General features: G+C 49.8%; 9 protein-coding genes across 9 annotated transcripts; 5 read left to right on the top strand and 4 right to left on the bottom strand.

Annotated features, from left to right (window-relative positions):
• Positions 1 to 1,290: 1,290 nt before the first annotated feature.
• On the top strand, positions 1,291 to 2,928 carry KY384_006574 (uncharacterized protein; the record flags this gene model as incomplete). Its single annotated transcript, XM_044815068.1, has 1 exon — positions 1,291 to 2,928. One exon carries the CDS (start codon positions 1,291 to 1,293, stop codon positions 2,926 to 2,928), a length of 1,638 nt encoding a protein of 545 aa, XP_044668168.1.
• Positions 2,929 to 4,274: 1,346 nt separating this feature from the next.
• On the top strand, positions 4,275 to 6,107 carry KY384_006573 (uncharacterized protein; the record flags this gene model as incomplete). Its single annotated transcript, XM_044815067.1, has 1 exon — positions 4,275 to 6,107. One exon carries the CDS (start codon positions 4,275 to 4,277, stop codon positions 6,105 to 6,107), a length of 1,833 nt encoding a protein of 610 aa, XP_044668167.1.
• A 1,467-nt stretch (positions 6,108 to 7,574) lies between these two features.
• KY384_006572 (uncharacterized protein) lies at positions 7,575 to 10,500 on the bottom strand (the record flags this gene model as incomplete). The annotated part of the gene is made up of 3 exons (XM_044815066.1): positions 7,575 to 8,261; positions 9,829 to 9,935; positions 10,323 to 10,500. 3 exons carry the CDS (start codon positions 10,498 to 10,500, stop codon positions 7,575 to 7,577), a joined length of 972 nt encoding a protein of 323 aa, XP_044668166.1.
• Positions 10,501 to 14,036: 3,536 nt separating this feature from the next.
• On the top strand, positions 14,037 to 16,077 carry KY384_006571 (uncharacterized protein; the record flags this gene model as incomplete). Its single annotated transcript, XM_044815065.1, has 6 exons — positions 14,037 to 14,185; positions 14,237 to 15,579; positions 15,628 to 15,742; positions 15,796 to 15,901; positions 15,952 to 15,966; positions 16,015 to 16,077. 6 exons carry the CDS (start codon positions 14,037 to 14,039, stop codon positions 16,075 to 16,077), a joined length of 1,791 nt encoding a protein of 596 aa, XP_044668165.1.
• Positions 16,078 to 16,578: 501 nt separating this feature from the next.
• On the bottom strand, positions 16,579 to 17,632 carry KY384_006570 (uncharacterized protein; the record flags this gene model as incomplete). The annotated part of the gene is made up of 2 exons (XM_044815064.1): positions 16,579 to 17,159; positions 17,251 to 17,632. The coding sequence occupies 2 exons, from the start codon at positions 17,630 to 17,632 to the stop codon at positions 16,579 to 16,581; spliced, it is 963 nt and encodes a 320-aa protein (XP_044668164.1).
• Positions 17,633 to 18,275: 643 nt separating this feature from the next.
• Positions 18,276 to 19,057, top strand: KY384_006569 (uncharacterized protein; the record flags this gene model as incomplete). The annotated part of the gene is made up of 2 exons (XM_044815063.1): positions 18,276 to 18,404; positions 18,590 to 19,057. 2 exons carry the CDS (start codon positions 18,276 to 18,278, stop codon positions 19,055 to 19,057), a joined length of 597 nt encoding a protein of 198 aa, XP_044668163.1.
• A 1,030-nt stretch (positions 19,058 to 20,087) lies between these two features.
• Positions 20,088 to 21,618, bottom strand: KY384_006568 (uncharacterized protein; the record flags this gene model as incomplete). The annotated part of the gene is made up of 5 exons (XM_044815062.1): positions 20,088 to 20,308; positions 20,358 to 20,472; positions 20,536 to 20,701; positions 20,749 to 21,091; positions 21,603 to 21,618. 5 exons carry the CDS (start codon positions 21,616 to 21,618, stop codon positions 20,088 to 20,090), a joined length of 861 nt encoding a protein of 286 aa, XP_044668162.1.
• Positions 21,619 to 22,652: 1,034 nt separating this feature from the next.
• On the bottom strand, positions 22,653 to 23,666 carry MIR1 (mitochondrial phosphate carrier protein; the record flags this gene model as incomplete). The annotated part of the gene is made up of 3 exons (XM_044815061.1): positions 22,653 to 22,959; positions 23,013 to 23,432; positions 23,488 to 23,666. 3 exons carry the CDS (start codon positions 23,664 to 23,666, stop codon positions 22,653 to 22,655), a joined length of 906 nt encoding a protein of 301 aa, XP_044668161.1.
• Positions 23,667 to 23,947: 281 nt separating this feature from the next.
• KY384_006566 (uncharacterized protein) lies at positions 23,948 to 25,579 on the top strand (the record flags this gene model as incomplete). Its single annotated transcript, XM_044815060.1, has 1 exon — positions 23,948 to 25,579. One exon carries the CDS (start codon positions 23,948 to 23,950, stop codon positions 25,577 to 25,579), a length of 1,632 nt encoding a protein of 543 aa, XP_044668160.1.
• Positions 25,580 to 25,850: the final 271 nt, after the last annotated feature.

Below are 25,850 nucleotides of genomic sequence, written 5' to 3'. Positions count from 1 at the left end.
AGATCGTGGCGTCGTAAAGGAGCCTTGGTATTCTCTCACTTATCCACATCAAGGTCGTCCCCCAGTAGCGCGGTATAATTGGCTGTTATTAGCCTGGTTGGTGGGGTGGGTCTGGATGAGGTGTGGCACTATCGGTTTAGATCCAGCACAGCTTCAATCGTGTTTGGAAGGCTGCCAGACGCTGGGGAAGGTGACGCGGTGGCGGATTTGCTTCCATTGTCCGACATTCCCCTGTGGAGATAGCGGTGATTTAAGGGTGGAAATCTGGTGATTGCCATGAGGCTGCGAGGATGTCGGATCAATGATTGGGGGAAACCCGATGATTCCGTAGCACGTCGCAGCTCATGAAGCGGTGTGTGTGTGGTGGAAATGGTCGGACAACGTTGAAAGGTTTGTGGGACAGGGGGTTGGTGGGCAGCAATGAAGACGGGGAGCGCGAGCCATTCTGTAAGTCTCCAATAACAGGTAGGCTCTGGGGTAAACGGCCTGCAACCTTCTCCGTGAGAGTAGTTTCGACAGATATGCAGGCAGAAACTTTGCCTGAAAAGCCGTCGTTGAATCTGTAGCGGGCCGAAGGCGGCTTGGTGTCTCAATGCTCCAGTCACTAGGCATTCGTTTCAATAGCCACGGGATTCGGATACACTCCAACCGTAGCAGCCAGACTCATGCAGGATAGACGTGAAGGTCGATTTTTAGCCTTGGACATCTTTGCTAGCATCCTTAAATCTCGTACCATGGACCGAAAAGGTAAACCTGCAATTGACGACCAGCTTAAGCGAAGGGCATCAGCTGCAGCGCCACGATCTAGCATCCACGCTTCTGTATGCCGGAATCATGCAATTGCAAGACACTGACTACTTGTCGAGCGATAGGCTGCGTACCTGTAAGCTGACGCGCTCGAGTCAGATCGCTGATCGATGTAGTTAGCGGCGTAGAAGGCCTTTGCGTTTATCGGTGGGTCAGTAGCTTCTCTCAGCACTATAAGTATGAGCTCAATGACACGAGATTTGAAGTTGATCAGACCGTGGCATCCTCCCATTTCCATCCAGCTGTGACCTGGGGAAGTCGAGCATAAGGGTTTTAACTTTTGTTTAAGCAGTTGACTTCATCCCACTAAGTACCAAACACCGGAAGCTGTATCAAGAGCCTCACTGCCCTGCTATAAAAATGAGGCTTCCCGACGAGATTGTGTGCCCTTATCCGACACCACTAAAGCGTGTTCGACAAGATGAGTATCCTCTGTTGAAGAGTAAGTGAGCGTCGGTCCAAGAGGTTTCATGCCTGACAGCAATGGCAGATACAGTTTATCTCGATCATGCTGGTACAACTCCATATCCTCGCTCAAGCGTTGATGTGTTTTCCAAGGATCTTAAGCAGAACCTCTTTGGGAATCCCCATTCAAACTCACCTTCATCCAAGCTTTCAACGACCCGCATTGACTCGGCGAGAAAGCGATTGCTCGCATTCTTCAAAGCAGATCCAGAACATTTCGATCTGGTTTTCGTAGCCAATGCCACGGCAGCTATCAAATTAGTCGTCGACTGTGTTGATGACTACAGCCGGTCTCAACCAAGTCCTGGCTTTTGGTACGGCTACCATGCAGACTCCCACACATCACTAGTAGGGGTGAGAGCAGTAGCGTCCTGCTCCGCGTATTTCGCCTCAGACGAATCTGTGGAAAGCTGGCTCGATGGCGTCGACATCCGCGCTACGACTGATGCCGAGAAGGTCGGGTTGTTCGCGTACCCTGGTCAGAGCAACATGAACGGCCGTAGGCTACCACTTTCATGGTCAGCAAGGCTTCGCCAGTCTCCATACGCAATGCACCGTAACACCTTCACGCTATTGGATGCTGCAGCTTTGGCCTCCACATCACAGCTCGATATGAGCCATCACGAGACCGCACCAGACTTCACTGCCGTCAGTCTATACAAAATATTTGGGTTCCCGGATCTAGGCGCACTCCTCGTCCGCAAAGCATCCAGTCACCTTCTGAGAAAGCGTCGCTACTTTGGCGGTGGCACTGTAGACATGATCATCAACGCAACGGATGAAAAAAATACCTGGCACGCAAATAAGAACTCAACGGAGGAAAGACTCGAAGATGGCACACCGCCTTTCCACAACATTATCGCCCTAGAGTCGGCTTTGACGATCCATGAGAGGCTTTACGGGTCAATGAGTAACGTCTCAGGATACACTTGCGCCCTTTCGAAGGCTCTGTACGACCGAATGAAGGTTTTGTACCATCGGAATGGCAATCCGTTATGCAAAATATATGCTGGGAGTTGCCCGGCATACGGTGACAAGACAAAGCAAGGCCCGACAATTGCATTCAACCTCATGGATAAGGCTGGCAAGTGGATGGGTAAGTCCGAGGTAGAGCAGCTTGCTATTGCAAGAGGCATCCAACTGAGGGCTGGCGGCGTGTGCAATCCTGGCGGCATTGCCACATCTCTCGAGCTCAGTCCTGTGCACATGAGGGAGAATTTCGATGAAGGTTTGAGATGCGGTAATGGCATTGATGTGCTTCATGGCAAACCGACGGGGATCGTGCGGGTCAGCCTTGGGGCTATGTCCAGCATGCAAGACGTTGAGGCTTTTCTCTCATTCTTGAAGACGTTCGTCAGTGGGCAAGAAGCGATCAGGGAAACCTCGGTCCCAAAGATTGCCCCCACGAGGCACGGACAAACCTCAATTGCTGTCAAGCTTGGAATGAAGAGTTATAACATCGTCTACATCGATGAGAAGGAAGAAGTAATGAGCTATGTCGATCACGTGCCATACCTTGGGGGGACTGGAACCTTCAAGAGTGCACTGAAGGCAGATGCTCAGCTTGAAATGATGGTCAGGTCTTACAGACGCGTAAAGGGCAGGAGTCTTGCTTGGTTGTTACCGCTGTTCCAAGACAAAGCGACTTTCGTTTGAAGAGAGAAAAGACGGATTAGCAGGGGTAAAGTCGATCGAGCCGAATGTCATTGAGCCTTCAGAGTCCGCTTTCCGGTAGCATGAATCACAAGTTCCATTTGGGGCCATATTCTCTCGGTGTTGTCAACAGTAGGGGCAAGACTCTACGCCCAAGCCTGGTTCCGTTGACCATGAGCTCTAATCCGATTCCATCGTTTACTGTATACAGCCCATGCAAAGCTGCAGCTGCGAAGTACTCTGTAGCGATCCTTTCAGGTTATCACCGGACTGGATGACAGCATCCATGGACGCCCGATGGTCTCACAGCCAGCCTTTGGAGATTTTCCTTCCGTCTTTTTTTCGCCGCATACGTGGGTGGAAAAGCTCAGAGGCTTGTCGCAGACTACATCGATGTAACGTAAGGGCCCTTTCGGTGTGACGGTACACAGGTTTGATGAGGAGGTGGGAAAGTAGGCAAAAAGAAGGCGATGGGCGACAAAGGCACCGACACAAATGACCAGAGCGCATTGCGTGATCGCGTCGCACAGCCTCAGTTCGCGTTCTCGTCCAATAGACTTGCCGACGTCGGGAGCGCATCTTTCCAATTGCTTGCTGTGCTGCTCCACCAAGCCACTGCCCAAGCTGAGGCGCAAGAGCAGAGGGAGTGACCGGGCTTCGCCACCTCGTTAGACTATAGAAGCTCAGGGATTGTGCACCCGGTGAGCGCGAGCGTGAGCGCGTCAACCAAAGCATTCATTATTCATTGAGGGCTAACCGCATCTGGGTTAGACCGATATCGCCAGTTGGCCCATCCCAACTCCCCTCCTCAGCTTCCATCCCTTCCACCCATCGATGCAGTCCCATCTTAGGCAGCAATGAGCTTGGATGCACTCAGATCAGTGACAAGGGTGAGCAGCTTGCCTAGTGTGCTGTGCGTCAGTACCAGTCGATGCTGCTCAGTCTCCCAGACCGATTAGGTTCATCCTCCAAAGTGTACTTGATCCTTCCGTCGCCTTGCACGAGCAGATGACGATTTGGAGTTAGCGCTGCAATATGAACTGTTCAGAGGGCACAAGATGCTCCGTTGAGCGATCAGGCTACGCAGCCTGCTCCCTTTACGTCGGGTTGCATTTCACCTTCCCCGTTCCCCGCGCAGATGAGCCTTTTGTTCCTGGGCTGCCTTTTGGACCGCTACGTCACTTCCAGGACTTTGTCAGATTCCAATTGATCTTGGACCGTGTGCAATCACGCCGCTGCGCCCCGGATGCGGTCAAAACGTCTCTTTTCTGCAGTTCTCTGTTTTTGTAACGCAAAATCTCAACGAGCTTACTGCCACAGGAGAGAGTTTCATTATAATGAGAAACAACATGCAACAGACCTACAAAACGCAGCACACTGCGCACGGTACGCCCATGGAAAATTCCGACCAAGTTTCCAACGTCGACCCAGTCGAGACTGACGAAGACTCTACATCTACCTTTCTACATAGCTCATGTGGAAAATGCAAGCACTTCAACCGATACATACCGTTCAAGATACCGCAGGACGGCTCCAAACATGAGCGCTTTTATTGTGAAAAATGCACATATCCTATCGTGGGGTTTGGAAGGACCTCGACCCAAACCACGCTGGCATCTGCCGACTCGTTGTCACTGAATGAATATGGCAGACCTAGGCCGCCAAGGATTCGAATATGCACCAACAAAGATGATCTGGAATCTAGACCTGCTTTGATGGGCAAAAGTTTGACTCCTCTTAGCGAACGCAGTCCCACATCGCGGCTGGATCATTCTCCTATTCTACCGTCTGATGAAGAGAATTCTAAGGCTCGAGATAAAGATTCCGTGCTTGTGCCAGGATCTAAACCAGCACAAAGCAATGTCAATGAAGAGCCAGTCAACTCATCAAGCATGAAGACGACCCCTCCACGCCTTACACACCTTCAAAATCTTGGTGTCCGGCTTAAAGCGCGTTTTGAAAGGGGCTCCAACCGTCTCAAACTCCTGGCGCGACGGCGTCCGCGATCACAGCTGCGAGAGAAAGAGGAGTATCGTCCTGCTCCCCAATCCGAGCGCAACGAACATCAGCATAGCGTCACGATGAGTCCTTCATCTCGCCTCAGCTTTGCCTCACAACCATGTGGAGTCTCTCGGGCCTCTTCCATCCCGATGAAGCAAAGAGTAGAATCAGCTAATTCTGATAGAAATCCATCTCTAGCACATGCAGCAGGCCCTGACCGCACAGAGATCTCCGAGGCTACTAAGAGGGATCAGGCATGTCAGCCGTCGGAAAAGACCCAAATCTACGAACGTCGAAGAAGGAGAACGTTGGAATCTAACCTCCTGTGGCATAGAGTGTGTAAATGCGATGATCAGTGTCAGTGTAAATATAATGATAGCCAGCACCCGACAACTGGGCGGCTGGCCGATCACTCTGCAGCTCCGACCGGTGCTGAGGCATTGAGCAGTGAGCACAGGCACGACTTAGACACGGAAACTCATCAAGACAGCAACGAAGTACTACCCATGCCTCTTTTCCTGCTTACCTCTCATATGAATCATCACCTGCCTATCAACCAGCAGCCTCCAGAGCTACATCGCATAAGCTTGGCGGGTGATAGCGAAAGAGTCGTGACAGACTTAAGCCAAGCGACGACTCGTTTAGGGTCAGAAAACGCCGAATCTCTTAGCACAGACACAGACGGAGGCATGTTTGCCTCGCGACCACCGTCATCGGGTACTCAACAGTCCATGTCAAACGTCAGAAACAACGCTGGTATCGATCACATCCTTGATGGAGTTGGTTTTGCAGGCCATGTTGAACAAGGACAACCAGCCACGAGTCCACTTCCACATTCAATCACGGCTCCTGGACCTTATGACGATACATTGCCGACTCACAGACAGGACATTGAAAATAATGGGGCGCCAATTGGACTACATCAGTATTCTGGTACTATACATCCACCACGAAGACAAGGCGATCTAGGCGCCAACGGCCATCTTGACACCCACGACGCCATGACGACTCTTGGCATATCAGACGAAGCCTCCGAAGAAGTGACTCCAACAACAACAATTCGGCGGACCACAGAACGCGGTCTCTCAGGCTTATCAACTCCATTGGAGCATGTTGAGCTCTCAAGAAGATTGAGCGAGCTCGACGGGGCTGAAGCAGTGTTAGAAGACGGCGAGGGATGACTGATCGATGCTGTTCAGAAATATCTTACGCCCATTGGACGGGCGCACCTTATTGATCAAGGCCGAACTCACTTATGACTGCTACTGACAGTGACTTCAACCTCATCGCTGCTATTCAAATCCTGTCTGAGTTCATCGCACTAACGATCATCACGACCCGAGACAGTCCAATCATGGTCTTCCAAGCGTCTAGTCAACGGGAAGCTTCTCCGCAGGAAGGCGATCATATAGAGGTCTTTTCGAGATTCCTGACAGTGTTTATTATACGAAGGACCGCCACAACCGAGGCCGCGCTGTCATAGTCTTGCGAGGGCCCGATCAACACCCGTAAATATTCTAATAAAGACATCATGTTCAGCCAGGTCCGATGTGACGAGGCAGACGAGTCAGCGGATGCAATAGAAGACTGATAGTGAAAGGATGCGAGAATGGTAATTTAGCAGTTTGCACTCTTGATATATAGGTGTGCGAGGTTATCGAATAGGACTGGTCAAAGGAAAGGAGGCGCGGTGAGTAATTATACGGGCTCGAGAAGCCCGATCCCCTTCTAGAAATAATGTTTGAGGTCTTCTCATCTTTCAAGTATTTAGAACTTTATTGAAAACCTTCTCATCAAGTCCTCTCTCCCACCCAAGCTGGTCTCGTTCTGTCTGCTGCTTCTAGATTATTTCCTATGCCAGTCTCCCAATCGCGGGTCGGCAACCATTCCCCATTTCAACAACCAAAGCTCTTCTGTAAGACCGGTTGTACCCGCCTTTGGTCTCAATGATTTCTGGAATGGCTACGCACATCGGGTTCATGAATGCCAGGCATGAGAGCGTCAGAGGTCCCGAGCACACCTCTTTCGCATGCATCTCCCGTATATTGATCAGAATTGAGCTTTGTAGAGGCGTCCTCATTCTCCAGAAGTTGTGTGGCGAAAGATAGACCTGTTTTTCGTATCCAGCCACCAATCTCATACACCTCTACGGGAGCAGTACCCCAAGACAGGTGGATTGAATGTGGGTCTTTACTTTGCGTTAGCAATAGCCTACATGCGTAGCAGGAAATGGCCAATTCTCATCGCCTGAGTCCTAGGATCTATAGGGGCTGTTTCGTGCTTTACTTTGACGCCCGGATGTCACCAAAACGGCAAAAAACGACCAGTCGGACGACTTTTCAAGTTGGAACTGAGATTTGAGATCATAATGTGCTACCGAGATATGCTTGCGTAATGGCCTCCTTTATTTTTCGTGGGTCATCAATTTCCTAACACATCAAGTGCAATTCTCAGGAGTAGACCGCCAGGTAATGAATCAATTTCTTGGAACTACTAGCTGGCGTATCGTCATTGGTGCTCATCGAGGCTCATGGATACTGAATCTGTGAAAAAGAGACGATGTCGAGGGTTTGCCTCGCGGTGTACGAGCCAGAAGTCGGGATTGACTCTGCTTCCTAATGGCATCAGCAGGCAGTGAGAATGATGGCCTACTGCGTGGAATTGACGACGAACGTCGGGATAGAACGGAAAAGGCTAGGAAGAGACTCTTGAGAATCCTCTTGGAGACTCTCTTGCTGGGAACCATTTTGAGAGGGAAGAGGCATCGTCATTGAAGTACGGGTCTGTTTTAGTAACTCGAAGGCATGTAGCATGATCTCGTACTGTGTCCTTTCCCATGGCGGGTACAAGCTTGAATCTAGGAATTCCTGAAGATCTTTTTCGGTGGCCCAAAAGTATTGCTGATGCCTTGTTTGATCCAGTGAGATTAAGACTGCGTTGTAATCTGGATAGCTGGCCTCTAACGCACCGTCTCTGTCGGTTCCGAAGGTGTTGGAATGGGATTTTGTGAACGTTCCAGAGAGCTCTTCTACTTCTACGGAGAAGAACAGCTTCATCCACTGCAGACCGTCAGACACTTCTGGATCTGGGCCTTTTTCCGAGCCCGCCATTGAGATTATGCTGTGGATATTGAGCCCAGTTTGTTGCTCCACCACTCGAACGAGGGTAAAAAGTAAGGTGTCATCATGTGCCTGTGGGAAGCCTGACGGTATATCCCAGGCACCAGAAAATGCATTTGGATCCGAGCTACCTGTTCGCTGCAAAAGCAGGAGTCGCGGAGGCAGTGTTGGAGGCGTGAATATCAAGGCCCCAAAACGAGCGTTGTTGTAAGGCTGCTAGGCCTCGAAATAATTGGCTATGCCATTTTGGAGGAAAGAAAGTTCAACTGGTAAATGTTGGCTGAAAGCATAAGGTGGCCCTGTTGACGAGGACATCTTAGGCGCTCGAGACGATGCGGCAAAAGCGAACGTAACCGCTACCTTTTGACATTATCGTGCAGGCTGATACCGAGCGGGATATCTTGGCAGCCTGCGGTCACATTGGCAATGGGGATGGGTGAGCCGTCTGATCATGTTCGCATCGCTAGCACATGCAACATCTCGGCCTCTGCTTTTGCAGTAGTGGGCATGTAGATGTCAACGGCTAGCGGTCAAGAGGGTATCCGAGCATTAAAGGGCCGAATTTGACTTGCCCGATGCTTCCTGCAGGGGAGGAATGGAATGACATCCCCCAATATGCCGCCACACCCAGCGGTATTTACCGGTGCTTCGGGCTTGAACTCTATCACGAGCTGTTCGATGCTTAAACCGCTCCCGGTGGCTCCCTAAGCGATCCTGAGGGGCTGAGAGGGTCGAGTAGAAAGGTTCTGCCCGCCACCCATTATTCTCTTATTGCTCTTGTTTGCGGTGCCGTGGCCTTTACCTGGAGACTTCAGTCCGTCAGAGCTGAGCGACGCCATGGCGAAGGGCTTTGCGTGGTCTCGGTTTCAAGCCATTGGGCGATTGGGGTTCCCGTCGCAAGGTACCATTGGTTCGGAAATTGTCGTTTGGGACAGAGGCATTATGACCGGTTAGGCAATTCCAACGTCGGTTCGTGGTTTGCAGGCGAAAGTGTGCTCTTCGCTCTATATTTTGGATATATCAATCCCATCGAATCTGAGCTCTGCTTGCATTGACTTGAGGACAAAGGTTTCGAATCTCGCTGGAGGCTTGTTGGGAAGGCACCAGTCTGGGTCCCCGTTCGCCAGAGTTACTTCATGACAGATGCTTTGAAATATCAATGCCGCCCAGTTCTACTTGCCAAGCCTTTGATTCCTATTTTGTTGAGGAATCGCCCTGTCGCTCTCGCACTTGCTCTGTCCTCAACGGCTTCCAGCAAATGTCACTTTGCATGGCGTTAATACTTTGCATAGACTCTGTCTGGAGTCTGAAGCCTGAAGCCTCGAGGATTGGTTGTTGCGAGTGCACGCCTACGACCTCAACTGATGAGTCTGTTTCCATTCTCTTTCTGTGCATATGTCTTATGACGTCTTCACCGGAAACACAATGACTTCCAAAGTCGAGCAAGTCTAATATGGAACTATCGGTCGAACGGGGGCTATCTTCGGGACTCAAGCCATTTCGGGGGGCAGAGCTAGGAGCTGTTGAGGACTCGAAAAACCGCAAATGATTTCGCTACAGATAATCTCAGCGTGCTTGTGCATGTATCATGGGAACGCATACCTACCTACCGCGTAGATGGATGACAGCCACGTTTTGTGGGCAATTATCCAGTCAGGAGCTCTGAGACCCTTGGGAGAAGCGAGGCATCGAACAGGCAAAGATCTTCATCCGGAGACTCTTGCATTAGATAGGTCTGCATGAATCCAGGCTCACTCTGGCAATCATCGACCTCATGACGGACTTGGAGGGCAGTCATGAACTGGGATACTATGAACAATCTCTTCGGAAGCTGATCCGGGCGGTTATTCTGCAACGCTGTAGGTAGTTCTTCGGGAGGGAGGAGGGTAACTGTCTAGATCTTTAGCTCTACCTTCTCTGGGCACTGGCTAGCTCCGTCGCAATTACCATATAGACTTGACAGACGACACGCGTACGCACAGATGCAGTTTCTCGTATAGCATCTATCCGGCAGAGTAGCTTTGGCGGTGTCATCAGTGGCTTGATTATGTATGTAGGTAGACATCTAGCTTTATATTTTTTAGACCTCACACCCACCACCCATCGATTGAGAAGGCCACGCTCAGCAATCCACGACAATTCGCAACAGAGTACTATCATCGATTTGCTCCCCCGGAAAGACATGATTGCCTTTGCCAACCCGCTGTTTTTCGTTTAGCTCTAGCTTCGACGTCCGTTGTAACTAGCCACTGGCCTGTACTCCATCCGCCTGCATACCCCTTTGGCCTTGAACTACAACGAAACTGACTCTCTGCCCTTCCGTCAAGCTTTTAAATCCCGCAGCCTGTATAGCACGGTAATGCACAAAGAGGTCCTCCCCTTTATCAGGTGTGATGAAGCCGTAGCCCATCTCGTCATTGAACCATTTCACTTTGCCGACTTGGCGGGCAGTCATAGTGCTTGTGTCAAACTGTATGTATCAGTTCTCCTGTACGGTCGAGTCTCGTATGCACAGTCACTTACGAAATTTTATCGAACGTGAGTGATAAAGGGGGTCCCAGCTTAGCGGAATGTTTTGATGGAAGTTGAATTGAAGAACGAAGGAAATAACGCGTTCACGACCTGTTTTTATATTGTTCAAAGGGCTAAAGGAATACGGAATGATGAGACCAGACCCTTCTGCTAGAAAAGGGGCACATTTCCTAGGAGGTGGGGATGATAGCTTGGAGGGTGTGGGATAGTCTAGCCTTGCCAAATGCCTGTGCTAGGGAAACCGTACTTTGCATAGTACAGGTGGATGCAGGCCTAGTGTGCGAAGGCTTCGCAAGGATTTCGAGAAAGGTAATGACATCCTTGATTCTGGCCCCTTATCTGCTTTAGTACAATGCTTCGTTGGTCCGTTCACCTAGAGAGAAGCGTTACTTTAATTCCATGGATAACAATAGAACACTGTTAAGTGCGTTGCGTGCTTCCCCACATCAGGGCTAGACTTTTCTCAAGCAGCCATGCATCAACCACCCGCTGATATGACCATTTGTGGACCAAAAGCCACCCTGTGGGTACCGAAGCATTTGGTAGCCGCTCGCAGCAAAGCTAGCAAGACTCAACAGTAGGTCAAGCCATAGTTACACACTTCTCCATAATAATAGTCACCGAGACAACCACGCTTCGGACCGAAGCTTCAAGCCCAATCCCGCGAGACAGGAGTCGAAGGCTACTAAGATCGTCCATTCTCTTGGCCGGGCTCAGTGATTTGTGTAGAAAGCACTTGCAAAGCTGATCGCACCAATAGACTCTTGAGGCAAGATTTGATATCATCTGGTTTCTATTATAGTCTCTCAGAGTTCAGAGGGGAGACGTCAATAGCTGTAGATCAATGGTGTAATTTGTGTTTGGTGGCGTCTGTGCTATTAATGTGAGGGCGTGTTGAGCGTGCGGGTGATTTGAGTAACTGCGATTGGCCCGGAAAGGCCCTACCACCATGCTACAGTCTGGTGATTGTCCCATGCATCGGTAATCAGCAAGGACTTTCGAAGTTTCCTGTCATGTAGATAAGCTAGGAGACTGCGTCCTCGGTAGCCGGCTCTTGGAGTGAATGAGCATTGGATGCTATCAACAAATCCCAGATCGAGGAACGCAAGCCCCCCAATTTCTTAGTCAGGGCCCAGCGCCAGCGAGTGACTTGCTGTTCCGCCGGTCTAGACTGAAGCCTTTCCCCGGCTTAGACATCGTGCGGCCGGTGGACACGAATGACTAAACAGGTATCGTTCTGGTTTTCACCCCCGAAATTTTTCAACTTGAGAATCGAAATGATCCTACCTCAGACACCTTACCTCGTGGGTAGACTTTCTCCAGACTTTTGACAACTAGGAGTACTAGCAGAAATAACCACAATGCCCAAAAATTCAGTATTTGAGGAGCAGGTGTTGATAGTCACTCTCGAATCAGCTTCTAGGGCAATTTTGTCTTGCTTCTCCGGGTCTCCTCTCCGGCCACCATCGAAGAACTCACCAAGAGACGAACTTCGGGTCTCACATCTGATCCTACGATACAGATAAGAGTCAAGGGTAGCACGGCGTTTGTTCTGGACCGAAATGAGCAGACAGGATAAAGACAAACCACCATACGAAAAATGATAGTATTTGTGCCTGGATAGCCAATCGACGGAGTACATTAGGCACATGATTGATGCAGGCGCAAGATTCGCCTACCTTGACAAGTGTGGACGCGCCCAGCGCGACGGACTCGTTGCCAAAATCCCAGGGTCACCACCATAGACTGCTGCATACAGGTGCTATTCCCCGATCCCGGCATGATCAAACTCAACGTTCACACGCCACAGAGTAGTGACGGACGAATGGGCCTCATACAGGTTTGGGCTTAAACACTATTAGGAGCGAACACGAGTGCATCCATGGCTGATTCATCTGTCAGCATACTGAAAGAGAAGGTCACTAGAATCATGTCCCTTTCAGTGGCACCGGATAAGGGTATAAAGTCATAACATTCGCAGCTAGGGGCATGAAAGCTGGGGCTAAAGTGAGCGAAATGAAAGGCTTTTTCGACCACGTCAGTAGCGTGACATTCCGGGTCGACCATCAATTGGGAGCGAGGCATGGATGATCTGTTCCCATGAGAGCTAAGACGACGGCTGAGCAGGACCTACATTCCGGCAAGCAATCGGATCCCCTTCCAAGGGTGAGAGTGCTCATAGCTGCTTCTAGGCTGATATAGAACTCGCAACGCCTGTCAGTCTAGTGAACGCATGTACCATGTAGACATGGTCTTTAGTACGTCTCCTACCCGCTTCCAGCAAAAGAAAAAACGGTCTTGCCGTCAGCTGTGGAGGATCGTCAGGTGGGCAGTTTTCATAATTTGCAGCCATTTGAACAGACTGCTGGGCGACATTGGGTGAGATAGAAGCGATAATATTTCTGCAGGGACGACCGCCCTAGCTTTTAGGCGTTCGAGAATCCAATGACGATGAAGCCCCGTTGTTGGGTCGCGAATGCATGAAGGCTGGCGAACCTTGTACATCCAGTTTGGGGTGAGGTTTGCATTCCACCCTATGTGTATCATCCAGCTATCCCCTTCCCTATGCACCAATGTGCTTAGGCCGTAAGTATTAGACAAGATATCGCGTGTATCCTATGTCAAGCTGAAGCAAGAGACTCAACCAATTGTGCCGAGACGGACCCTTGGATACCCAATTGGTCTGAGCTCGGAATTGATCTGCAGCACAAAGTTATCTCACAGCCAAGGTTATGACAGGTCACATTCACTCAATCGAGGGCTAGTTCTAATTCGTCTGCCGTTATTGGCATTGAATAAGGTGCAACACTGGCACTCGTGAACGATTTGAACGCGTACTGGAAAAGAGCAAAAGGCACGAGATGCAACACAACTGACTTATCATCCTCCTTATTACCATAGTGTTCTCCTTAATTCTTGGAAGACCTTTGGTGTGAGGGCATGATGCCGTGAATATCATGACTTGTAATCCTTGATAGTCACTGTTGGACGACCGCAAGCTAGGCTGTAAACTGTTAGTCACCCTTCAACGATCACTGCCAACGAGACTCAAATTTGTATTGAAGTAAAAGCGCCTTTATTCCGCGTCTTTGAAAGTTTTATTTCTTCTTGCGTGTAGGGCGCCTTTGGGGAGGCCAACGCTAAAACTGTGCGGTAAAGTCGATGGCGCGGTGAGCCAGCTCAGTGCGTATTATTCATCATATCCGCGCGTTCCTGGGACCGCATGGTCGACAGCGGGCGCCCTATTTTCTAGGGCACCGACACTGATTCATGTTTCACTGACATGAACACCGCGCCTGACCGTGCCAGCGACCCATAATGGAGGTACCTGACTTTGCCACCTAATGGAGACCCAGCAATGCGCGATGGGCTGAACCTCGTGGGCTTGATACCCAATCGAACATTGCTACATTCAGAACGACCCCATTGGACATAGTCGTGCGCCCTTTTTCGCTCACCATGGCCGCTGCACCAGAAAAGCGATATGGTACAACGCCTCCTATCTCCACGGCGATGCCTGTCCCTGCCGAGCTAGCTGCCAATGATGCTCTTATAAGTGAGCTGAAGAAGCAGAACAACTTTGAAACCCCGGAAGAGACGGAGAGCAGGTCAGACTCGTCATCGTTTTGTTCCTACAGCTTGCTAATTTATCGTATTAGGAAGGTCACCCTGCAATTGATACAGAGAATTACTACAGAGTTTGTGAGGCGTGTGAGCCGACTTAAGAATCTTCCACAGTCTACGGTGGAAGCTGCGGGCGGTAAAATCTTCACTTATGGCAGCTACAGATTAGGCGTCTACGGTCCAGGTTCAGATATAGATACACTTGTCGTCGTTCCGAAGCATGTAACTCGAGAGGACTTTTTCGAGCATTTCCCTCCCACACTCGAGCGCATGGCCCCACCAGGCGCAGTGAAGGAAATGACGCCCGTCCCCGACGCCTTCGTTCCTATCATCAAGCTCGAGCTCTCTGGCATTAGCATCGATCTCATCTTCGCCCGCCTTGCCCTTTCGTCTGTTTCGCTCTCACTTACTCTCAAGGATACCAATATACTTCGCGGACTAGAAGAAAGGGACATGCGTTCTCTGAACGGCGTTAGAGTCACGGATGAAATTCTTGACCTCGTCCCTCAACCGAAGACGTTTCGGACCGCTTTACGTGGCATCAAACTGTGGGCACAGCGACGTGCCATTTACGCCAACGTGATAGGATTTCCTGGGGGTGTCGCATGGGCAATGATGGTTGCAAGAGTGTGTCAATTGTACCCCAAAGCGACTGGATCTGTTGTCATTGGTAAATTCTTTCGTATAATGCGTCAATGGAAATGGCCTCAACCGGTGCTTCTGAAGGCTATAGAAGATGGTCCACTGCAAGTTCGCGTGTGGAACCCCAAGATTTATTCGGGAGATAAGTGGCATCTGATGCCCATCATCACCCCCGCCTATCCTTCGATGTGTGCTACTCACAATATCACAATGTCAACAAAGAAAGTCATCGAGAAAGAGTGGGAACGAGCGGGAGATATTACAGACAAGATTTATGTTGGCCAAGCACAGTGGGAAGATCTATTCGCCAAGCACAGCTTCTTCACTCAAGATTACAAATACTACTTAAGTATTAATGCTGCGAGCCGAACGGAGGGAGCACAGCAGGTGTGGTCTGGCCTGGTTGAATCGAAAATACGACTCCTTGTTCAGAATCTCGACAACGAACCATCCATAGGTGTTGCTAGGCCTTTCAACAAAGGCTTTAGTCGCGTCCACCACTGCAAGAATGAGAATGATGTTGATTGTGTGATAGCTGGTGGTTTACAATTTCAAGCTAAAGATGTACAGACTGAAACGACAGACGCTATTAATGACCCAAAGCATGGCGCAGTGGCCCAAGGCGACAACGAAAGCATAACGATCCCCAATGGAGACTCTCAGACGCTGAATGACCACACCCAAAACTTGAACATGTACACTACAACCTACTATATTGGCATTGCATTATCTGCAGGTATGAAGCTAGGTGGTATCGCGTTGTAAACACTAACCCTAGCTCTAGATGGTACGAAGCGACTTGACATTTCACATCAGTCTAAGACATTTAAGGAAATATGTACTTCGTGGCCGAATTATGACGAAAAATTGAACGCCTTGCATATATCCCACATTCGGAAGTAAGTTGCTGATGCTCAAAAATCCCGGATATCTGCTCATATGTGGTCGCTAGCCATGACCTCCCGCTGGATGTCTTTTCTACAGGAGAATCAAGACCCGAAAAACCAAAGAAGAAAACCACGGTGAAGAAACGAGGCCACGATGCCAGCAGTATGGAGGTATGTCTAATCAAGTGGCCTCAAGAACTCATAGCTCGTCCGGCTAGCAGATTGCAGATGCTCAGGTAAGCTCAGTGACAACATGAGATGCTGACCATTTGCCGTCGTTGCAGGAATCATTCACCAGCCAGGACGGGAGTAAACGACCGCGACATACCGAGGCCATGCCTACATAGGACTGCCAGTCACAGTGCGACTGCTGCTATTGAGACAAGTACAAGATTGTCACGCCCCAAATGTAAAACCCTGACAGCCACCACGCATGCTGACGAACCACGCCCAAGCATTACCGTACGCGAAAGAATACGAACAGCCCAAGCGCATTCCAGATCGCCATGCGAATCACAATGGTAGTCTAAATGCAGCTGTACTAATTCTCAGCATTAGCTTATCCTCACCCTCTCGAGTACGAGCAATACCGCAGCCTATCCCGGGCATCAGTTTGCATGCAGGTGTAGAAATCAATACTGACGAGGCTGTAAGGTCCCAATCTCTTGTTTCCTATCTGCTCGGCTACACTTACGGAATCCCCTTCTAGTAACTGTGTCACAAATCTAGCTACTACAAGTCGACGAGGTGCATAAAGTGCCACATGTACATAGCTCTCAAAATAAATTACCATTTACAGGAGCTCACGAGCTCCGGACCACCACACCCATCCTCTCTTCCAAGTCTACTCACTGCCCTTCGGCTTTTCCCTTCACCAATCCACCCGTCTCGCCCGCTTTCTCCTTCTCCTTAAAGACAGGCCTCGGAATCTCCACCCCCTCCACAGTTCTCCCATACATAATCCCTCCCAATCGACTCATCGGCCTCAACACCCCCGGATCAATCAAATTCCTCTCCTCATTCGTCGCATCCTCCCTGACCCAAAACCGCACGCCCTCCACAATAGCCAATACCCCCGTCTTCTTCCCCTTCGTCGCCTTACTCTCGAATTCCTGCGTCGACACCAACGTCGCCTCCACAGTGAAAACGGCCTCCTTCACCCTACTCGGTTTCACGATAGCGGACGGAGCGGGTGTGAGGCCGGAGAGCGACCATTCGCTCACACCATAGGGACAGTCGATCGAGCACGCGTTCGCAGCTTCGATATAGTGCTCGCTGATGATGTTGATGGTGCACTCTTTCTGGGAGGAAAGGTTGCGGAGGGTGTCTTTGGCGTTGGAGAAGCCGCCGGCGAAACCGATGATGAAGAGCGGCGGGTCGTGATTGATTACTTGGGTGTAGGAGAAAGGGGCGAGGTTTGTGGATGTGCCTGGAGAGCAGGCTGTGTCAGTGGGTGGGGTGGATAGAGGAGAAGGGGATTAGGGAACGGGTATGGGCGCGAGAATGGAAGAGGGGCATACCATCAGCGCTGCACGTGGACACGAAGCCAATTGGGCGGGGAATGATGCCGCTGATGAGGAGCTTGTAGTTGAAGACGGCGGGACGACCTTCCTCATAGGGGTCGATCTCGACATGCTTATGCTGTAGGCTCTCCCCATTGTCGTTGGCGCCGTCGCCGAGGGACCACGTCGGATTTCGGGTCTTGGTGAAGTGGAATTTGGAGTCTTCGTTCCAGTCCGGGCGCGAAGCTTGGACTTTGCTGAAATCAGGGTGCGGGTTGCGCCCTACATGTTGCTCACTGTCGCTCTTTTGCGGGTGCTTCTGTTCTTCGGCTGTACCAGTGGCTTTGTGTGAGGGGTCTTGGGCTCGCTGCTCGAAATCTGAGAAGTTCTGGACGGGCATTTGTACGGATCGCAGCGGGTTGATATGGCCAATTGAACAGTGTTTCAGGGGTTGCCCTCTTGATGTTGATGTGGAGAAGCAAAGGTATGCTTAGGATCCTTCAATTCGTCGACATCAAGCTTCTTTTATCGCAGGAGAGCCCCGCGGAGCAGTGGATACGTCATCTCGACATTGCCGGCGATGTTGCCGCTCGTAGCATACCAGCCACCTGTTACCTAGCCTCTGTAATTGAGACTGCTTTTCGTACAATTCTGTACATAACTCGTCTCAGATGCATGCAATGTCATGTTGACAGCAGCAGTGGCCATGGCGTGAGGCTGACGAGTCCATGTGTCCGGGCGGTTGATGCGGGAGACGCCGAGCTTGGTGGAGCAGTGACCCCTCAAGCCTAGATACCGGGTTATCTGTCATATAAGCCAGCACTTTGAATACAACAGTGTCAGCCTATACGACGGTGTCAAAAAGTCAAAGAGCCAGCTTATAAACCAGAGTTCCAGAATCAAAAACTTGTCGTTCGGCTTATAAGACAGATAATCCGGCAGGAAGTAGAAAGCGTTAACGTCATCACCAACATAGTGTACATGTATTGACATCGTGCTCAAAATTGTAAGTTCGCTTCTCAAATTTGTACCCACCGGTGAACATGACCGATTCTTCATCCCCCGAGTTCAAGACCTTCCAGCTGGGAGATTGGACCCTCCAGCATGGAGGAACCCTCTCCAATGCCCATCTAGCCTATCAGACTTTTGGTGATCCGAAGAATCCTGCTATTGTATATCCCACATGGTATTCAGGTTGTCAGTATCGTCGCTCCTAGTTGGGTGTGAGAACCCGTGTTGATAATTCTGTAAAGCGATCTCTGACAACGTTTGGCTAATTGGCGACGAAAGAACTTTGAACCCTGCTAAAGTAAGTGTATTTGAGTCAGCTATTGTGATATGAGAAATAATGAGACAGTATTTCATCATCATTCCCGCCCTCTTTGGAAATGGCCAATCTACTTCGCCATCCAATACATCGTCTTCTAAATTATTTCCTGAAATATCGTTCTATGACAATGTGAGAGCCCAGTACAAACTAGTCACCGAACATCTAGCCATCAAGCATTTGTATTGCGTGATTGGATGGTCGATGGGCGCCGGCCAAACGTACCAATGGATCACTCAGTATCCTGACTTCATGGATCTAGCGATTCCGTTTTGCGGAAGTGCAAGGACGAGTCTACATAATCAAGTCTTCTTAGAAGGTGTAAAAAGCGCTCTGTTGGCCGCAAAGGGTGTAGATGGCGGCGGTGTCATGGCAAAAGGTAGCGAGACTAGTCGATCGTGGACTGAGAAGGAAAAGGAGATAGGGTTGAGAGCGCTCGGCCGGGTTTATGCAGGATGGCAAGCCAAAGACCTTACCCATGGAAAGAAGCAAAACTAAGTCTGCGTCGCAGGGGCTTCAGCCAAGCTTTCTACAGGGAGAAATTGCACGAGAAGCATTTCGGTTTTCCAGATCTGGAGTCGTTTATGGTGGGGTTCTGGGAGAAGTGGGCTTGCTCAAAAGGTCATGTTACGCATTTGCCATTGTGACCAGTTGCTGACAGGAAGTAGATCCTGAGAACATGCTCGTGATGCTCCAGACTTGGCAGGCAGGAGATTGCTCCAGCCAAGAGCCATATGATGGAGACTTTGAGAAGGCCATGCGAAGTATAAAGGCAAAAACGCTCGTGCTCCCATGCAAGACAGACCTCTATTTCCCGTATGTTTGCCAGACCTCATGATTTTATGTCATTATTACTGACCACTTGACAAGACCCGAAGACTCTGAATATGAGGTCTCGAGCATGAGCGCTGGTATAGGCCAACTCGGTGTTTTCCCAAGCGTTTGGGGACATTGGGCAGGTGGTCCAGGAGACAGCAAGAAGGATGTGGAATGGCTAGATGATCAGCTTCATCTGTTTTTCACACGACATCAGCTCAGTAAAGTGCAGCTGTGATGGTGCGAAATACTTGTAGCCCCCCTTCGAGACGAGTATCTCATGAATTAAAGTCAGAGACTAGCGGCGAGACCTCTTGGAAGTCACCCAGGCAAGAGACGGCCATTGCGTAGTTATTCTGACCTTTGGCGTGACTTCCTTACGATTGACATCATTTGAGATGACTCTGATTATGATCTAGCAAATATTGGGAGTGCGGTTCTTAATTGTTATGAATCTCTTTGCCAGTCTCATAGCTTTCCAGAGTGCACAAACAAGTCTTTTTCAAGGACTGGCTGCCAAACGTCGAGGTTTCATCTCCATTGCTTTCATTATTCTTGTACCATGCTCACTCAGCCGGCATATTCGGACTAGATTCTCACTAGCAACACATAGATCAACGACTTCCAGGCTTGGCACTGTCTCGAAAGATTATCAGATATGATCGCTAGTGGACTGCCTAAGGTTTGGTTCGAATAACAGGATACTTGATCGCTAAGTGTTTACTTGATTTCCCTCGCCGTTGATCGCGGCTAGTATAACACGAGCCTGATTTTCCGCATCTATCAGCTTCTCATCAGGGACAAAAATCTCTTCCTCGTCAACCTCTAAGTCTGGCCAGTTATTGTTTGAAAATGTTATGCGTCGATTCAGGCGTCTTGATGGGCGGGTGTATTGAGGTCCTTTGGGGAATTTGGTACATTTCGCAAGTACGACTGCATGTTGTTAATGGCTTTTCATCCTTAAGAAGAAGTGAAAGCTTACAGTTGGCGTAATATTCATAATTTCTAGGATTGTTGAGTTGGAAGTCTGGCCCACCCGTAACGACATCGATATATCTGTATTTCTCATTGGTCTGCCAACTAGGTGTATATTTGTGCTAGAGCAAATTCAAGGATCAGCTGTAATCTTGACGAAGACATTGTCTCGGATATCCACTGACCATGAGCTCGTGAATGATCGTGGACCATTTGTTGCCATTGATTTTTAGGTGTCCGTCAGTGCAATTATTGTTGATACAATCCTGGTCCGCAAAATCAGTGCCATCGACGTTCAGAGCTGGGCAATTGGATGGGGCCGGAAAATCTGGATACGTGGCGTCCCAAAATCTGCGACGCTGATCAGCTTGATTATACCAATGCCTTTGCATCTTGACCTTGGGCAAAGATAAATGTCTTGGGCGCCATCGGCTGTCATTCCTGTTGTTAATCCAGCCTTGCAATGATTCCAGGCTGCTGCGATTTCCGTGACGTCTTCTCGAACACAGACGATATTTGGCCTTCTCACAGTCCTTGCATCCCACGTTTCGGTCACACCTTCATCAACATCTTGAAAGATGTCCGCAATAGTAGTACCTGGAATGTTGCCGAACATTTCTTTGAATCCATAGATTGAATTACCGCCATTGTCATTTGCGTCTGGAATGACTTGTTGCTCAAGATATTTTCCTGTTTGCGCAAGTAGCTGAGCGAGTTTGGGGCCCAATTGCCAGTCACATCCTAAGGCGTGTCACGAGTATCAGACAAATGTCTCAGGAGAGGACTCAACCACAGCCGGGCTATTGGCTGTGCGGCTGAAAATGTACCTAGAATCCAGTAGGGTCCATTATGGTACGCTTTCTGACCATAAATCGTCCGGTCTTGTGCATGTACCTTAACGACATTGCTGGCACAAAAGCCACATATCCACAAAAGCATTGACCGCCAAATTCCTCCGAGCATGACTTGTCGCTTCATGAGTTTTACTCTTTAGTCAAGTATAGCCAAGAAGCAACAGGCGCTTTATAGCGACATATTCAACCTTCAATTTTCTTGAAGATCCCTTGTCACGGTGGCGCAGTCTTGTCATCACTCACACGGCATGCGCGGATATTACTGAAAAAGGAATGCTTCAACAGCAGCAGGGATCGAATGGCTCCTGCAAAGCACAAGCTTGCTTCAATAAGCGTTCTCTGTGACGGCTGGGGTCACTTGCTATTCACCAACAGCAATGCAGGTAATTTGAAACTACCGAGTTTGTCGTGCATAATGGCAAGATACTTCGAATAAGCGGCATCGAAATGGCGTGAAACGTTCTTCCGAGAGGCTGATGTTGGCAGCAAGCAATTCACGCTACTGACGCCAACGTCACACTTACCATGAACACCTGCTAAAAGAGGCTCTGGCACCGTAGTTTGGCGTTTGTGATATACAAGCGACCGACCGGTGTGAGAAGATTCTAGGCAGGCGAGAATGAGTCTCGCCGTTCAATCTGCGTACGCTTCTGAAACCCTGATGCGGTCAAACGAATCAGAATTATCAGCTATCACAAAGACTAGGCTCGAAAGGAAAGGCAACATTATTTCAATAAGGAAGTATGGAACTTGAACACTGGAAGAGGCAGGCAGCCAAAGAAGACGGCAAGATGCACCCAGGAGCTATAATCAAGCAGACCATGTGAATTAATTGGCTGTATTAAGATAGACACTGACATGTTCTGACATGACCTTGTTCTGTGGCAATATTTGTACGCAATAGAAATTGAGGACATACACAGCTCGAGGATAGAGATGTTATATACGATAAAGGAAAGCCCATCAGAATTAGAAAAAAAAGTTTGAATGGAAGTTACCGTATTATTAGGGTGGGTCAGAGCTGACAGACACTGTTCTTTGCCTCCATCGACAAAAGCAGTGCTGTCTTTAGACTCGTATCAGTTTGAGAGTATGCGCCGCAAGTCAAACGATATCGCAATGTCGTGGACGTAACGACGTTGGGGTCTATCAGCGTCACAGATACTGCGCATGCTCTACCTAACGCCAAATCCGTTCTGTGGGTATAATTGACACGTTGCCTTCTCACTTGCTTATTTCAACGCCACCCGTGGCACCTTTGAGACTTAGCAAGCTTCCTTACTCATAGAGTGATATTTACTCACCGAGCTGTTTCTTGATGCTGCCATATATACCAAATTGTCCAGCTGTCAATCTGAGTGGATCGCAAAGTTAGCGACTTTCCGGACCTCACGATTCATATGCAGAGAACGCTCGAAGAGAGCAGGTTCTGTATGAAGTGAATTCACTCACAAGCCAACCATGAATAACCTTGCTCCAATGCCAGTATAGCTGCCGCGAAGGCCAAGTTCTTTGCCGATCTTGATCAGACGACTCGTCGTTCCCTCGCCTGGGAGTCCTTTTGTCTTATTGATCTTGCTTAGCATTGTATCGGCTGGCTGGGAGACAAGGGCAGCTGCAAAGCCGGCCATGAGACCAGATCCTAGATTGATGACTGTCTGCGTCCCATCTGAAGCCTGTGATTTATCTACTTGTCGGTAGACTGCTTCTGCCACCTTCTCGTACACGACGAACTTGGCCATTGTATATGGGACTCTGCGAGCACAATTAGTATGCAAAGCTGATCGGCGCCATCATTGCTAGCATACTGTTTAAATAAAATTGGTCCGAAGCCAGAATAGAAAGCTCCAAGACCTTCTTGTGAGGCGATCTTTCCAAATCCGCTGATGAGGCCACTGGCGAACTCTGGCTGTGACACGAGTCGAATCCTGGTTGCTTCCAGCGGGCAAAGTGCGATATCTGCGAAGAATTCTGCAAGAGCTGAAGACCCCAGGTAGACTGCTGTGCGGTTGTTTGATGCCGTTTCGTATCCAAGATAGTTGATGAACTGCTGCTTGAAGAGCTCATATCCTCCAAATTTGAAGGCGCCTTGAAGGAAATACCCAGCTGCCGTGGGACCAAAGCCAGTCAAGAGGGCACCTGCGCCTTCATTGGCAATAACCTGCCTGAAGCCGCCAATCATGCCCCTGTTATATGTTACCGGATCAAGCTGTATTCTTGTCTTCACGCTGTTTCCCCGGATTAGATTCTCCCAATGTCTATCGAATGCATCAATTCACTCACACATCCACAGGTGTGAGTCCGCCATGAGTAACAGAGCAACAGACGGCACCCGCGAGCGCAAACCGTGAGTATAAATCGAGACCTTTTGGGCCAGGTTTTAAAGCCGCAGGGGCTTGCTGCTGCACGACTGCGTCAAGCTTCTGTGACCCCGTCGACGACGAAGTGGCTGATGCAGACATGGTAGAAAATGCGAGCTGGGTATAGGGATAGAGTAGAGGTTGCTGGTCGAGGTAATCGCTCTGTTCGTAGGTGCGAAAGGGTGAGAACAAATTTCTTTTCTTTATTGGCTTCCCGACTTGCCCGATTCTTGCCGATCCCCGGACATAATTCATCGGCGTTTAGAATGACCAGAGACTCTCATTGGTCAGCCCTTTCCGGTCGCTCGTCGCAACTACTCTTTGTTTACTCAAGCGCAAATCGTGAATTGCATTGCCTAAGCATTCCAAAGCATTCACTGGGTATGGACCAGGACCATAGAACCAGGTTTGGGCCTGGGGACTATCTAGGTACATCCAATCCACTCTCACCATCTCCGTCGCCGGAGCCTGCCCGCCTCCATGGCGATGAGGAATATGCTGAGGACGCCGTCTCCCTTTCTGGCTCAGCGCGCCATTCGAGTGGCCCAGAGGAGAATGTTTTCGACGTACCCTCCCCGCATAGCTCGCCGCGCACATCCAGTGGGTCTGGCGAAGACTTTTGCGCATTCGAAGACACATTTGCTACGCTGAAGCGCCGCTCCTCACCGCCAACACCTTTAAAGCAGCGGTCACCCTTTCGAAACCCATCGTCAGTGCGCGCGATGCAAAACGACGTCACGCCGCCACAGAGTCCATCTTCAATACAACACCAAAAGCTCCACACACCTTCTCGTCAGGGGACACCCCACTCCGTTCGATCGCGTCATAGCGCTAGGCGAACACCCTCTAAGTTGAGCCCAGGAAAAAAGTTGAAGAAAGAGTTTCCACTGGTTCTGTTACATGTTACTCTACTTCCACTACCAAGCCAGTATTCTACCGGCGTGCTGGAAGCTACACTACCTCCGCCGATCCTTGAGAATTGGAAAAAGATACAAGAAAAGGTCACGGAGACAGTGGTGGAGCGAGGTGTCTTGATTCCCCATCCAAGAGAGGACTATGACCTCCTCGAAGAGAGGCTTCTGGAGGCGCTCGAATTGAGACAGCCGCGCATTCTCAAATGTGGGCATTTTCGGCTCTCCCCAGAGGAGGAAGCTGATATCTCGGACAACGATGTCGACGCCGAGGAATTGGACGCTGAGGATGTAGATAGGTGTGATGATTGCGGGCGGCAGATCAGAGATGGCCGATTTGGCGATGCTGGGACGGGTAGTAGGAGATGGGACATTAAGATCTTCGCGGCAAATGGCTTGATGAGAGCTGGGGCTTGGGGTGCGGCGTGGAGAGAGATGGAGAGAGTGGACGTCGAGATCCTCCCTTGGATGGAAGAAAATACAAAACGAGAGCTGGAGCTGAGGAGAGAAGAAGAAGTCAGGCAGAGGGATGAGCGCAACCTCAGGGAAGATGACGACGGTGTCGGTAGTCTAGATGATGAGAGACTGCGGGAAATATATGGACAGAATCCACAGGAGCATTTTGACGGCTTCACAGAGGATACAGACTCTGCTGACAGGAGAGCAGCACCACATCGGCGGCAATCAACACCAGCAAGCGGGGGTCACGCTAAAGTTCCGCTGTGGGACCTTTCAAAGAAGTTTGTAATTGTTGCCGCTCAAGACAGGAAAAATCTAGCGATCCTGTTTCTGAGCATGATTGCCTTGCTCCTGGCCTTACGTGGACCAGGATCAGTATCGTCAGATTCGCGCAGACCTCTAGCTTCTGTCAGCTCGGTGCCGACAATCAATATTCCGCCCGCTGTAGCACACGTGGGAACAGACCCCGCCTCGAGCACGATATCGTCAAGTATCGCAGTCACGGACTCGGCTTTATCAAAGTCGGCAGGCAGTGCCGTCGTTCCGCCGGAGGTATCTTCCTCAGAGCCAAAGACTGATACAGCAGACGATGATCCGCAAATGAGCACTGATGAGAGCGAATTACAAGAAATCCTGGTAGATTAAAGGTGCAGAAGCAGATCAATGTATATTTCTTGACGCGAGGACATGAGCTTGTGAAAATTTGTGAGCGTAAGTGTGAGCGTTAATCGTTTGGAGATACCACTTTGTATGTAGCGGAAAGGTTTTTCGAAATTCACATTGTCAAGAGTATTGTACTGATGATCAAGAGTACCAGAGCGCGTCGGCTGGCTTCATTTGCAGATGTTGGGACAACATTGGATGAAAGTGCGCAGCGAGACGCAATTGCAACGAATGTTTGAAAACAGATGGTAAT

The sequence above is a fragment of the Bacidia gigantensis genome (assembly GCF_019456465.1).
Source record: "Bacidia gigantensis strain McMullin 20006 chromosome Unknown contig_249, whole genome shotgun sequence".
In the NCBI taxonomy this organism is placed as follows: Eukaryota; Fungi; Ascomycota; class Lecanoromycetes; order Lecanorales; family Ramalinaceae; genus Bacidia; species Bacidia gigantensis.
This window is presented reverse-complemented; position numbering and strand designations above follow the sequence as displayed.